The 14,142-nt window shown below is 40.8% G+C and overlaps 2 protein-coding genes across 3 annotated transcripts; one reads left to right on the plus strand and one right to left on the minus strand.

Moving 5' to 3' along the window:
* Nucleotides 1-3,034: 3,034 nt before the first annotated feature.
* On the plus strand, nucleotides 3,035-6,997 carry LOC135673830 (serine/threonine-protein kinase D6PK-like). 2 transcript variants are annotated; one of them, XM_065183179.1, is made up of 3 exons: nucleotides 3,035-3,291; nucleotides 3,667-5,160; nucleotides 5,945-6,997. In XM_065183179.1, exons 2-3 carry the CDS (start codon nucleotides 3,917-3,919, stop codon nucleotides 6,819-6,821), a joined length of 2,121 nt encoding a protein of 706 aa, XP_065039251.1. In that variant the 5' UTR covers nucleotides 3,035-3,291; nucleotides 3,667-3,916; the 3' UTR covers nucleotides 6,822-6,997. The 2 variants fall into 2 exon arrangements, with proteins under 2 accessions (XP_065039251.1, XP_065039252.1); XM_065183180.1 differs by having other exon boundaries at nucleotides 3,674-5,160.
* Nucleotides 6,998-9,112: 2,115 nt separating this feature from the next.
* Nucleotides 9,113-9,729, minus strand: LOC135674992 (oleosin L-like). Its single transcript, XM_065185254.1, has one exon. It carries the CDS (start codon nucleotides 9,689-9,691, stop codon nucleotides 9,278-9,280), a length of 414 nt encoding a protein of 137 aa, XP_065041326.1. The 5' UTR covers nucleotides 9,692-9,729; the 3' UTR covers nucleotides 9,113-9,277.
* Nucleotides 9,730-14,142: the final 4,413 nt, after the last annotated feature.

Genomic DNA, 14,142 nt, shown 5'->3' on the forward strand with positions numbered 1-14,142 from the left:
GTCCTTCATGAATAACATAAGGAGTTTACAACATGTCATATCAAAAGCATCAGATGTTTATACAAGCTTATTCATGAGGTGGAAGATTAAAGTGCCTAAATAAAGAGTCAAATTGTCGATGGATTTGTTGTAGCTCGGTTAGGATTTGATCTTGTCGAAGTTCAAGCCTTTCTTGTCGTTGCTCAAATCGGTCCATCCGAATCCCGATATCTTCAATGGATGATGTGTGAGTTTGCTCAACCGGATGTGTTTCCTCAAAGGGACAGATCGGAGGAGAGTGGGTACTCCTAAAGACTGGGGTTTCCGGCTCTGGTTTAGGTTCAAGCTGAGGGGGATCAGTTCTTCTAGGCATTCTAACCCAGTTACCGTTTCTATAGTGACATCTCAGTCGGTGAAGTAGATTTTTGTTTATTATGCTGTATCTATCTGATTTCATTACTTCTTCTTCTAGTGGTATTTGAATGTCGTAAGCTTTCATTATTCTAGTAATAATTCCACCATATGGGAGCATCATATCTTTCGTAGATAATTCCAACATGTTTTGTTGGATCAGATAGCCAAGACAAATGTCACGTTCTTTTATAATTAGGTACATAATTCCTAATTCCAATTGACTCACTTCATCATGATGGTATTGCTTAGGAAGAATTATACTAGTCATGATATGATGAAGTATCTTAGTGTTAAAGGGCATTAGATGTTCACAACTTTTAGGAATAGATTCTATGTTAGGATTGGCAAGGATTGTTCCTAAGGCGTCAACGTAAGATGTTCCAATAGTATTTTCATCCCATGATCCTTTAAAGTAAAGTCCTATGCTTTTCATGGGAATACCTATTATATCACAAATGAATCTATCAGTGATTGAAATGTGTTGTCCTAATAGATAGGTTGATATCCTTTCTTCATCATCTTTTTGCATGTTGTTATAAAACAATCTAACTAGTCTAGGATAAATGGGTTCGTTGATCTGCAAAATGGGAAGTAGATTTAGGTTTGCAAACCAATGGATAGTCTCTACATCTCTTAGTTCATTCAGATCTACATATTTTCCCTTATTGATGCTTCTTAGTTCGAAGGAGAGAAATTTTTCAGCATGGTTTTTGGAATCAAAAAGAGAGAGATCAAACTCTTCTACTACTCTCCTCTTTCCCTTGTCCCTTGAGGATCTTCTAGATCCCATTACTACTGCTGTTTTAAAGGGATGATGATGAGCTAAAGTAAATGAAGAACAAAACAGAATTTAAGAGCTTCTTAGAGAATACCTTTGTGAAATCTTCAAGAGAAGGAAGGATTCTTGATGTTTTGCTCCGAAATGGGAGGTATTTGGAAGGCTTAGAGGAGTGAAGTGGGAATAGAGGAGTCTTGGAAGAGTAGAGGAGGAAATGGGGGTGAGTTGGGGTCGGTTCCTTAGCCGGCCCTAGCGTGATTTTAAGGGGGGCAGAGCTGCTGGCGGTTGCACCTCTGGCTGGAGCGGTGCAACCTCTGGCAACCCGTGAAGGCTGGAGGTGCAACCGCCAGCTGGAGAGGTGCCACCGCCTGCAGCAGGTGAGCATTTTAGGATGTTCTGATTTAGGGAGCCTTTGCCTTGAGGAGAGTTTCAGAGCAATTGATGTTTGTTACATGATTTCGTATGAATTTTCATTTAAGGAAGAAGCTCTTTGTAAGATAGATCTTTTAACGTGCATACGAATGTTTGTTTGGTGTCCCTTTTAAGATCATGACATGTTTAGTTTCTACAAGAATTAATTCGTAGATGAACAGGTTTTGAAGATCAGGGGGGTATGTGAATTTGGATATCATAGGTTTCTAATTGTATCGTATTTGTGATTTCATAGCTTCCACTTGTTACTTAAGTGTTGCGAGTTCCTTTTTGATTCTTGGTTTATGATCATTGAGAGTTAAGGAGCAGAACATTATTTCTTGCTCCGGCCTAGACTTTTAATGTTTTTATAGGAACGGATGATCTTTAGGAACCCATTTGCTTTTGGGTGCCTCATAAATAGATCTACATTTTCTATCATGTTGCATAGAGTTTATCATGGTTCCTTTAGGAACCCAAACTAATTTGTTTGGACTAATTTTCTTGAATGGACAATAATGTGTCTTGTGTCCAGATTTGCAACAAAAGTTGCACTTGGTTTGGTTTTGAACATGTAAGATGGGACCTTTCACAAAGGTAGTTGGATTTTGGTGAGGACTCCTCACAAATCCAATCCCACTTCTTTTGGGAGCATGACCCTTGTTTGTAAGGATCATGTTTAATGACTTGCTGCCAACCTCGAATTTCTTCAAGGTGTCCTTAAGCAGCAAGTTTTCTTTTTGTATAGTTTCTAAATCATGACATTTGATACATGAGTTTAAACTATCATGATGTTCGACTTTTAACTTATCAAACTCACAAGTAAGATTATCATGTACCCTTTTTAGCAACTTGTATTTTCTATTTATAACTTTGCATTCATCAAATAAATCATGGAAGGCATTTAATAATTCATCGAAAGATAAATCAGCATCTAATAAATTCGTTACCTCCTCTTCGATGGCCATAAAGGCGTAATGAGCAACTTGCTCGGTGTTGGATTCTTCTTCCTCGGATGCGCTCGAATCATCCCATGTTGCTTGGAGCGCCTTCTTCTTTGTTGTTCTTTTTTTGACTTGGGGACAATCACTTTTGTAATGTCCCGGCTTTTTACATTCATAGCAGATCACTTGGTGTATTGATCATCATATATATGGATTCTCCCGGTTGATCAAGATCCGATCACGCCGACAGCAAGCAGCAGATGAGGCGACGACCGTTCGATGATCGATCGACGGCGATTAGGCGCGCTCGATTAATGCAATGGAACCAAACCCTTGCGTCCACGGCACCGGCCCGGGCGCCAGCGTTTTCTACCCTCGTCACGGATACGACGAAGGATGCAACTCGCAAGGTGGGGACCACTCTAATGCCCTTCTGCAGAACGGGTACGAGAGCGTGAAATAGATAAATAAATGAAATGGTGGTCGATAAAGTTAAAGCGGAGGGGAAAAAAAGAGAATTCCGTTGCTTCTCTTTTCAGTTCTTGCACACTCACTGCTGCTGCTTCTGCTGCTGCCACACACACACATACTCTCTCTCTCTCCTCTGCCCTTCCCTCTTCCTTCCCACTGCGAAGCGACCAGAGAGAGGAAGTGGAAGAGAAAGAACAGAGGAAGCGGAGGAGGGGATAGGAACCCTAAGATCGAGCTCGAGAGACCCTCTCGTGGATATTCCATCGGGCTGGCCGTCGCTCCTCTTGATAGTGGGTGCGCATCCCGCTTTGCTGTCGCTTTGTTCGGAAATCTCAGATTCCTGATGTCGATTGCTAAATTTCCTTTTTCTCTCTTGTTTCGGTTTCCAAAGATCGAAATGTGCGAGCGAAGACTTGGTTCTACAATTGTTTTGATTTCAATTTTGTTTCGATTTCTTGCTGTTCTCGAATAGAAAATGGGAATGGGGAGATTTGGAAGGTTTTATTGAATGCTTGTTTTGGATTTGGATTTTCGTTTCTCGGCCATTAATTGATCTTTTGTGCAAAGTCGAGTCATGATCTGCAAGAATAGTTCTTCTTGTGAGTTCTTTTCTGTACTGTTTTGATTTGGTGATGGAGATTTAACAGCTCTTGATATTCGAATGAGTAGGTCTTAGGTCCCTGGAAAGAAGAGAAAGAAGAGTGTTCTGCCCAGCTTTAAAGTTCAGCGACGCCTGCTCTATTAATTGTAGCATCAGAAAGGGTTTGTGCAATGTTGAGACTACAGAGGCTGATACACGTTCTTGACGTGATTTGGGAGAAAATGAGGAACGGAACTTGACAGTGAAATCTACTGCATTTGGATTGTTTTTTCTTGAAGGATTGGCGGAGCCATAGGTGATGTTAAAGTTCCACATAGGATGGATGAGATTTGTGAGTTAAAAATGTCGACCTCGCAGCATCCTTCTGCTGATAAGGGCTTGGGTGGGCACGAAAGCGGCTCGACAAAAGAACAGAGTCCATCTGCTGTTTGGAAATCTCAAAATTCTAATGCAACTGTGCTCGAAGAAGCACGGAAAGGGAAAAGTGCATTAGAAGAGCAGAATGAATTAGCACCTGATGTTGATAGCTTCAGGAGCATGGACTCCTTTGAAGAATCCAGGGGAAGTTCTTTCAATGGGGCTAGTCATCCTCCGGAACCCATGGACACTGATCTTGTGAAGACGGTATATGTGGCAATAGATCAAGAAAAGTCTAATGCAGGGTGCTTGATGAGAGGGCTCTCTGTAAAAGGTCCTTTTATAGAAGATCTCTCTATTCGGGTTCCTGTGACAAAACCAAATGCTGCTCTTCTATCAACAGATGGAACCTCTCCCGATGAACCGAATGAGTCAGGTGCCGTGTCTTCTCCTTTTTCTGTTCCACATGCATTACAGTCAATGGAGACAACATTTTTACCACCAGATTCCGAAGAAAAAGAGTGTGTTTGGGATGCTTCCCTTCCCCCGAGTGGAAATGTTAGTCCTCACAGCAGCATTGACAGCTCCTGTGTGGCCACCGCAATGAGTGTCGTGAACAGTTGCACAAACACATACAGAAGTGATGGGATGACCAGCGATGGTATGCTTAGTTTGGAAAGGGCCTGCGAGAGCACAAAGGGAAGTGTTATAGGGGACTCACTTGGAAGTGCTAAAACGAGCATCAGTAGAGCGAGTGACAGCAGTGGTCTCAGTGATGACAGCAGCTGGAGTAATATCACTGGAAGTGCTAATAAGCCTCATAAGGGAAATGATCCTAGATGGAAGGCGATTCTTGCAGTTCGATCTCGTGATGGTATACTGGGTATGAGCCACTTCCGACTGCTCAAAAGGCTTGGATGTGGTGATATTGGTAGTGTTTATCTGTCAGAATTGAGCAGTACAAGGTGCTACTTTGCTATGAAGGTGATGGACAAGGCATCTCTAGCAAGCAGGAAGAAGCTGACAAGAGCTCAGACAGAAAGGGAAATCCTCCAACTTCTTGATCATCCTTTCTTGCCAACCTTGTACACTCATTTTGAGACTGACAGGTTTTCATGCTTGGTGATGGAGTTCTGCCCTGGTGGTGACTTGCATACCTTGAGGCAGCGACAGCCAGGGAAGCACTTTTCTGAATATGCAGCAAGGTAAAAGTTGCAACATGGAATGTTCTTGTTCACTGCTTTAACATATATGGTCCATTTACTAGTTCCTTTGGTAAGTTGGATATGACATGTGTTCTGCTGATGCTAAAGGCTTGGCTTTGCCATCATGATGCCACTTATCCTGTTATAACACAATTCTCTTTTGTTGATTAACTTTACATCCTTTGTGTGTAGTTGTAACTTTCTATTATTTCCTGCAGCCAAACATTCTGATTCAACTTTGCTACTTGAGAACTTTCAAATAATTAGTAGCTATAATCACTGCTTAACATATTTGCTTATTTTGCTTCGTTTATCAGGAATATAAGCTATAATCACAAACTTTTACAGAAAACACAATCTAAAGCCTTTTGAGTCATGATTTTCTAATAAAACCCTTTTTCACAATTGTAGTCACCGAAGTTGCCACTCCTGTGTGAGCTTTTTGAAAAGCAGCCTTTCCAAGTTAAGAAGATAATTATCAACGAACTATGTTAAATACTGTTAGGCAATTCTAAGTTTCTCAAGAATCTCAACAGCACATTCTTTCCTAATTAGTCAGTTACCAGGAGTAAGTTGCTTCACAGTATTTTGATCTACATATGGACATTTAGAAAGTTGGTACATATGTTTTGATTTGTGCAATTTGTGTATTTAGTATTCAGATTCTCTTAGAGATTGTGGATCTTGATTTGGTACATATGTTTTGAAGGCACAGTATTTTTTGATTGAAGCAGTAAATCCACTGGGATGAATGATACATTTTGTTTCTTGTGTCACTGAACAGATTTTATGCTGCGGAAGTACTTCTGGCTCTTGAGTATCTTCACATGCTTGGAGTTGTATACAGAGATCTGAAACCAGAAAATGTACTTGTTCGTGATGATGGGCACATAATGCTTTCTGATTTTGATCTATCGTTAAGGTGCGCTGTCTCACCAACTCTGATAAAATCCTCGTCTTTCGACTCAGATCCTTCCAAGCGGGCAGCGGGCGCTTTTTGTGTCCAACCGTCCTGCATTGAGCCTTCTTCAGTTTGTGTTCAGCCTGCATGCTTCATGCCAAAACTATTCCCACATAAAAGCAAGAAAAAGACAAGGAAACCATGGGCTGAGGCACCAAGGCAGCAGGTAGCCACCCTGCCTGAGCTTGTTGTTGAGCCAACAACTGCTCGATCGATGTCCTTTGTTGGCACACATGAATATTTAGCCCCTGAAATCATCAAAGGTGAAGGCCATGGGAGTGCTGTGGACTGGTGGACATTTGGTATATTCCTGCACGAGCTCCTTTATGGAAGGACACCGTTTAAAGGCTCAGGCAACCGGGCAACATTGTTCAATGTAGTAGGTCAGCAGCTTAGATTCCCAGACACTCCGTCAACCAGCTATGCAAGCAGAGATTTGATAAGAGGGCTTCTAGTGAAAGAGCCCCAGCATCGGCTGGGCGTGAAGAGGGGGGCTGCAGAGATAAAGCAGCATCCCTTCTTTGAGGGTGTGAATTGGGCGCTGATTAGGTGCAGCACCCCACCGGAGGTGCCACGACCAGTGGAGGCCGAGCTGCCAGCTAAGTTTGGGTCGGCTGAAGGATTTGGGACGAGTGGCAAAAGGATTGTGGGAGCAGATGTGAAGTCTGGAGGTAAGTATCTGGACTTTGAGTTCTTTTAGCTTGTAGCTTATTGTTTGATGCCTATGTATCGGTACTTCATCTATTGAAATCCATCTGTTGCTGTGCTACATGGTGACATATTCTTAACTGTAGCCAAATAGTTCTAGTTTTGTGTTTCAATAGAAAGTTGTTGGTTTCTTGTCTCCATTTTTCCAGTGAACTGGTTCAAATTGCATCTGATGTGCGTCTCTTCGCTGCCTTCTTTCACAGCCTTACCTGCTCACTTCCTCAAAGGCTGCTGCACTTTTTTGCATTCATCGTAAACATATTCTTCCATACATGCACACAATTGCAAATTGGAAGTAGAAAAATAGGGAAAAAAAGTTTGCATAAATTGCATCGTGACTTTAAATTTACGCATCGATTTTATTCATCCCTTTCAATATACATTACCGTTTTTACTGCCATTATTTAATTCGTGTGCATGGAAATGAGGATTTAGATTTCCATGGCATCTGATTATTTAACTGTTGATTTAGGGCAATGAACTACCAAGGGACCTTTCACTAAATTGTTGTGACCATGTCTAGCTTTTACAATTTACCAATTAGTTTAGGACATTATGAACTTTCTATCATTTGCATCTCAACCATGGTTTCAGGACAACATCTGTCAGACAGAATTCAGATTCAGATTCAATTCGTGTAGGAAATATCTTGTGCCAGTCATGAGTTGCATTACATTGATTTTTCTCGTCAGCATCTCTAGCTTCAATGTGACTAATCGATGGTAATAATAATATGTAAACAGTAAGGATAAATGTAAAGTTACATATCCAGGTATCAGTTCCTGCATCACAAATAAGTTGTTTGCTGAACAACTGCATTGCATGAGTTGTAAGATGCTGATTAGGTTTTGGAAATAGTGAGAACTTTACATCATTTAAACGTGATAAATAATTTCAAGGTTTCTTTGTTGGACAGTCTCCGTTAGCAGACTTTTCTCGTCTTAAATAGTACTGGCATGATTTGCATTGAAGATACTGCTTAGTCTCAATCATGGAAACTTATACAACAAAGAGCTGTGCACACTGATTGACCCTCCTTAATATCTTGCAACTTATATTTTCATTTTAACTGAGGTTAAAGAATTACCTTTGTTTAAAATATACATCCTTTGTACCTAATTGTAGTTTATGCTGCAAAAACCTAAATATTCTTTTCAGGATTTGCATTGATACTGTTGGTCAAGTTCCAAGTCGTTGCACTGATTCAGCCTCATTGATGTTAGTATTAACTTGCCAGGCAAATTAATGCCGTCCGATCAAATGTTAGTGAGAAAGAATATATATATATATATATATATATATATATATATATATATATATATATATATATATATATATATATATATTTCAATAATTGAAGCTTATTGCAAATAGATTCAGTTTTTTTAGTGTAGTTGTGATGACGAACAAGTATCACGATTTAGTGTGTATAAAATATATTACATCGAAAAAGATTAACTGTTTCAGTTATATATGTACCAAAGAAAAAAATATAAGAAGAACTTAATACTTATACATGTAGTGAGACTATCTCTGCATGGATCTTTTTTTCATCTCATCTTGGTATTCTTTAGGATCTTAAAATTAATGTGTCAGTAGATATAAATGATAACAATAAATAGTGTAATAAATGAAAGGTAAGTTTAAGAAATAAATCAATTAATCATAAAGAACTATAATATAACAATAAGCAGTATCTATAAATATCATAAAATAAATACATATTAGTTATCAACACAATATGCTCAGAAAGACGTCCGAACAAAAAAAGCTATTGGAACGATGTCTCACTAGCTGAGACCGTTAGATGTCGCATCTCTATTGGTAAAGAGTAAACGCCCTATCAAATCTTGATGTCCGGAAGTGTTTTATTGTTGCGGGGGGCCGACATGGGAACCTTTTCTGTGACCATTCATGTTACTCTCGAATAATTTAAATGAGTTGTTAATGTTTTTTTAGATCAATCTTGCTTGACTTTGATAAAAAAAAAAATCACAGATTCTAGTGCGGTATACAAGGGATTCATTAAACTAAATAATTCTGCCTTACATTGAGTTCTCAGGGGACATTAATTCAAAACTTGACTTTAAATAAGGGAACAACAATATCCTCGTCGTGTATACATCCATACACACGCCCTCTTGGAGGATTGACATGGATACTGATCCGGGAGTGGTGGCCGATCTACGCACACTTGAATCCTAGTCTTGATGTCAGTCAAGCTGCCTCTCTTGGCGACGTTGATTCCGCCACCACGACCCATTCTTTGATTGATTCCACGCATGCACACAGGCACGTTTTATTACAAATCCAAGCCAACAAAGACGCAAGAGAGAGAGAGAGAGAGAGAGAGAGTAGGAAGACACGCATGAACGACTGGTCAAAGGTTCTTAGGTGACATCTTAGTATCTATGACATGATCGTACTATTCTCGATGATCCTCGATGATCACTGGGTGGCCTCGTGCAGCTGCTGCTGCTGCTGCTGCAGCGACTCCCTGATGTCACGGGCCTTGGACACCAGACGCTGCCGAACCTGCTCCAGCAGCTCCACCCCCGGCGGCTGCTTCCCCGTCAGGTCCTTGTACATCCACCACAGCACCGCCAGCGCCGCCACCCCCAGCCCGCCAGATGCCAGGAAGCCTGCGGCCAGCAGCAGGACGACGATCGCGGCGGGGACCAGCACCGGGCTGAAGATCATCAGCAGCGGCGTGGCCACCGCCAGCGCGATGACCGTCCACGCCAGCGTCAGCCCCGATAGCACCAGCAACGACATCCCCGCCACCGCTGCGACGACCGCCTTCACCACCACCTGCTGCTGGTCGCCCTGCCGGTAAGATTGATCAATCCCGTACTCCGCCATCTTTTGTTCCTCCGTCTTCTTCCGAGCCACAGAAATGGACGAGATACATATAGGAGCGAAGAAATGTGAGGCGTGGAGGCGCACGTGACTGGCGGGGGGATCTGATGCGTGGTGGGTTGCATGGCGAGGACGCGACAAGTGGGGGGGCGTCTCGGACGCGAGCGAGGGGCGAGTTGAAAGGTGGGGAAGAATGGAAGAGGCTGCCTTTGGGGTTGCCGAGGGCTGGTGGTTGATCGGGACTCGGACCAGTTTGAGTCACTGAACCCGTCACAACTGGAACCAAACGGCCACGTGGTTGGGTGGCAGACTTATTTGGGTTTGGTCCCTTGGACCACTTCTATCTGGATCCGATTAGCTATCAGATCGAACACGGATTCGAGATCCCCGGTAACATTGTACTCCTCCGTTTTCAGATCTATTCATACCAGATCCGACCCGATTATATAAGGAAGAAACGCTTCCTTTCTTCTTTTCTTCCCCCAATTCTTCTCATGGTTTCCGTCAATGTCATCTCTCTTCCTCTCCCTCTCCTCCTGGTTTTCTCCCTTTTATGGTATTATCGAATTTTGTTACCCGATGAATGATGGAGGTTAGTTAGGATCAACAATGTCCGACAATGAAGGTAGGGTTTCGATGAAGATGATCGTCATAAGATTCATGATGGCTTATTTTTCGTTCCCTTTCGAGTCCACGAGCTCTTGATACAGCAATAGGTCCCTTATCTTGAAACTGAAACCGTTGAATTATTTTGGATATCTGTTTATTTGCTTCTAGAATAAGAGTGGACATATCATAATTTTATTCTCTCCGATGTCAAAGGGAATACAATGAGTTTAAATCTTGGGCAATTTACCTAACTAAAAAAAAACGTCCATAATAATGGGTTTTACTCATATTTGATTTTTATTCGAAAATTATCTTTTATTTTGATCAAAATATATTTTATAAATAAAAAATATAAGATGATTGAATAGATAGAAAAGCTTATGGGTCTAGGAATGATTCTAGAGGATAACCTGTGTGTGGATCTCATACTTCAGTCCCTCCTAGATTTCTTTTCGTAGTGCATTATGAATTTACCATGAATAAGCTTGAGGTGGCTCTTCATCAGCTCCTCAATATATTGAGGGAGATTGAGAGCACCATCAAGAAAAAGAAGTCGATTTTCTACGTTGGTGAGACCAGAAAGAAAAGGAGGGTCGAGAAGTCTTTTAACAAGGGCAAACTGGGTAAAGCAAAGGTTGTTAAGAAGGACCCAACAAAAGACAAAGGCTAATACTTCCACTATAACAAAAACAGGCACTAGAAGAGGAATTACAAAAAGTACCTTATAAAAAAGGCGAAAAAGAAGCTTGGAGAAACTTTAGATACATTCATGATTGATCTCAATTTATTAGAAAATTATGATAATGCATGGGTATCGGATACCGATAATGCATCTCATATTTGTAATTCGTTGTAGGTTCTGGTAAAACCTAGGAGATTGGCGAGAGGTGATGTGTGCTAGTTATAGGTACCCTGTAAACCAATCACATGAGTGATGACACATGTGACATGATACACATTCTTTTTGCTTATTATTATTATGATATTTTCTCACTTTATATTGCTTATTCTATACATATATTGTGATGTCTGTGTATCTATGCAATTAGAATCAAATCATGATGAGATCATAATAATGAGACTAATTTATCTTTAAACATAGACTCTAAATAATCTTAGTCATATATTACTCGAGAGGGACATCGAGATAACCAGACATACTGGTGTACTGTATACCGTTCCATATGATAGAGGTGACTGGTCTCATAGTTGTTCATGTGGGGACACTAGGGATATAGTACAGATGCTCATTGGAGAATGAGTTCACTAATTGATCTGCTTATGGAATGTTAGATAGTTAATGATACTTGACGTTAGACAACGATTCTATAGTCTCAATTGTGTGTTTGTTCCTTAGACCTGAGACACCAAAGATACTTTGTATGAGTACTCCATTCTTTGACGTCAAACTTATAAGTTTGGAAGTTTCAGATATGGTATAGCTAGTTTGTGAGAGGAAAATTCCATATATTCTTGCTTAAGCAAATCCCTAGCTAGAGTCATTCGGATTGAGAGAGAAAGAGTTCTCTAGGAGAATTCGATTAGAGCAAGACTCAAGTAGAAACCGTATGAGCCTGATAGCACCATGACCGATATACAGTATTTAAGGTATTAGATGGATGAGGGACCATAGGTATATGATAATTAAGGACATACATGTCCAATGGATTGGATTCCCTTGTATCGTTTTAAGACTACAACATAGTGACATAGTATGTCCATAGTCGAGGAGTTAAGTGAGTTATTATGAAGATAATAATTCATTGAGCCAGAAGGAATTCTGATCGGTATGACTCATAGCCAGCTCAATATTGGGCCTAGAGGGTCACACACATATGGTAGGTATTGTGACAAGTAGAGGTTCTAATATGAGATATCCTTTGAGCCCCTATCTGATTAGATATTTAATAAGCCCATGAATTATTAGATCCTATGGATGATATCCAATAAGAGCCAATGAGAGATTATTGGATAGAGATCCACTCATCTAAGAGGCTTGGGTAGTTGGATAGAGATTCAGTACCCAATAGGACAGTATCCATTAGGGTTAAGTTGATAATGAGCCTCTATAAATAGGAGGGAACCAAATGGCCATAGGCTGAGCCTTTTTGGTTGTCACATCCTATTCTCCTCTCTCATTCTCCTTAACCAGTAGGTATGGATCATTACTGCCATATGGATCACCACTAGAGAGGAGGACATTTGACCTTGTTAGGATTAAGAGTGGCAATAAGAGGGGTGGGGTGAATTAGTGTAGCAAAAAAAATCGGTGATTTCAGAAAATATTCATTTCGATTAAATTTGTTTCAAAAAGATATTAAACTTGAAGGCGTTCATAAAAGTGTAAAGAGAAAGTTAAGGAAGATTGCAGTAATGTAAATTGCTTGAATAGAAATGCAAACCATAATTTAGAGTGGTTTGGTCATTATGATCTATATCCACTTCCGATTCCTCCTCCGTTGAGGTTATCGGCGTCCACTAATGGTCTTCCTTCAATAGGCAAAGATCAACCACCTTTTACAACTCTTTCTCTTTTTATCAGGTTTAGAAGATAACTCTTACAAGCCTCACTCCTCTTTCTTAGATGATTACAAAGCTAAGAGAGGGAGGGGAGGACTCTTCTCACTTTTACAACACTTTAACACCCCAAGAATTCAATATTATGTTAACACTTTCGTGCCCTTTCATACAGAAAAGGGTGAGGTATTTATAGGCCTCGATGGCTTAAAAAATAGAGCTAAAAAATATCTCATTCTGATTTTTCGGGGTACTGGCGATACCACCGCCATTATTGGGCAGTACCACCACCTGTCACTCTAACACTGGGCGGTACCACCGCTTGATAAAGCTAGGAGATCGAGCTCTAACGGTACCACCGCCTGACAAGGGTGGTACCACCGCTAGTAGCATTAACTGTCGATGGTACCACCGCATAGTCTGGGTTGTACTACTATAACACCCCACTTAGTCCCACATCGGAAGTGGGCAATGACTATAATTGGCTTATATGGGTCTGATGATTATACCATGTTAACTCCCACTTAATCATTTTGGTCCATGGTTGAAGGACCAAAATGGAGTTATTGGCCAGTTTGGCTTATTAGACTTGAGTTGTGATATTTGGTATTAGAGTCAACCTAGCATCGTGAATGGAGTTAGATCCACGGCGTGGAGCCACCACTAAGTTAAGCTTTATATGCACTATACTAGGGTTATCTATGTTATGTTGGGCCTTGACGAGGACGTTAAGCTAATTGAGTTGGGGAAAATATAACACCCCATTATGCTCATCACGGCGTGGGCGGCTTATATGGGCCTGATGAGTGTACTATGTTAACTCTAGACTCGGGTCATGACAACTACCACCTGTTAGGATCGAGAGCACTAAGAGGGGGGGGGGGGGGTGAATTAGTGCAGCGGAAATCTTACAGCAATTTAAAAGCTAAAGCTGCGTTCGTCCGATAAAAAATGATTTCGATATAAAAGCAGAATCACAGTGCAGTTTGCGTCCAAGCGCAGTTTTGCGTCTAAGCGCAGTTTGCGTCTAAACACAGTTTGCGTCTAAGCGCAGTTTGCGTCTAAACGCAGTTTTACGTCTAAACGCAGTTTTACGTCTAAACGCAGTTTTGCGTCTAAACGCAGTTTTACGTCTAAACGCAGTTTTACGTTTAAACGCAGTTTTGCGTCTAAACGCAGTTTTACGTCTAAACGTAATTTTACGTCTAAATGTAGTTTTGCGTCTAAAAGCAGTTTTGAGCCTTGAAAAGCGTTTTACGTAGAAAGCAATTTGCAGTTATAAATGGAATCCGAATGTAAGCGTAAACTGCAGTGTGAAGATTGTACGA

Source organism: Musa acuminata, chromosome BXJ1-5, assembly GCF_036884655.1.
Source record: "Musa acuminata AAA Group cultivar baxijiao chromosome BXJ1-5, Cavendish_Baxijiao_AAA, whole genome shotgun sequence".
In the NCBI taxonomy this organism is placed as follows: domain Eukaryota; kingdom Viridiplantae; phylum Streptophyta; class Magnoliopsida; order Zingiberales; family Musaceae; genus Musa; species Musa acuminata.

Excerpts from the sequence above, each read along its gene's own strand:
- LOC135673830 (XM_065183179.1), top strand. The coding sequence starts at position 3,917 with ATGGATGAGATTTGTGAGTTAAAAATGTCGACCTCGCAGCATCCTTCT. Across the intron at positions 5,161-5,944 it reads TTTTCTGAATATGCAGCAAG|ATTTTATGCTGCGGAAGTAC; the intron begins GTAAAAGTTGCA and ends GTCACTGAACAG.
- LOC135674992 (XM_065185254.1), bottom strand. The coding sequence starts at position 9,691 with ATGGCGGAGTACGGGATTGATCAATCTTACCGGCAGGGCGACCAGCAG.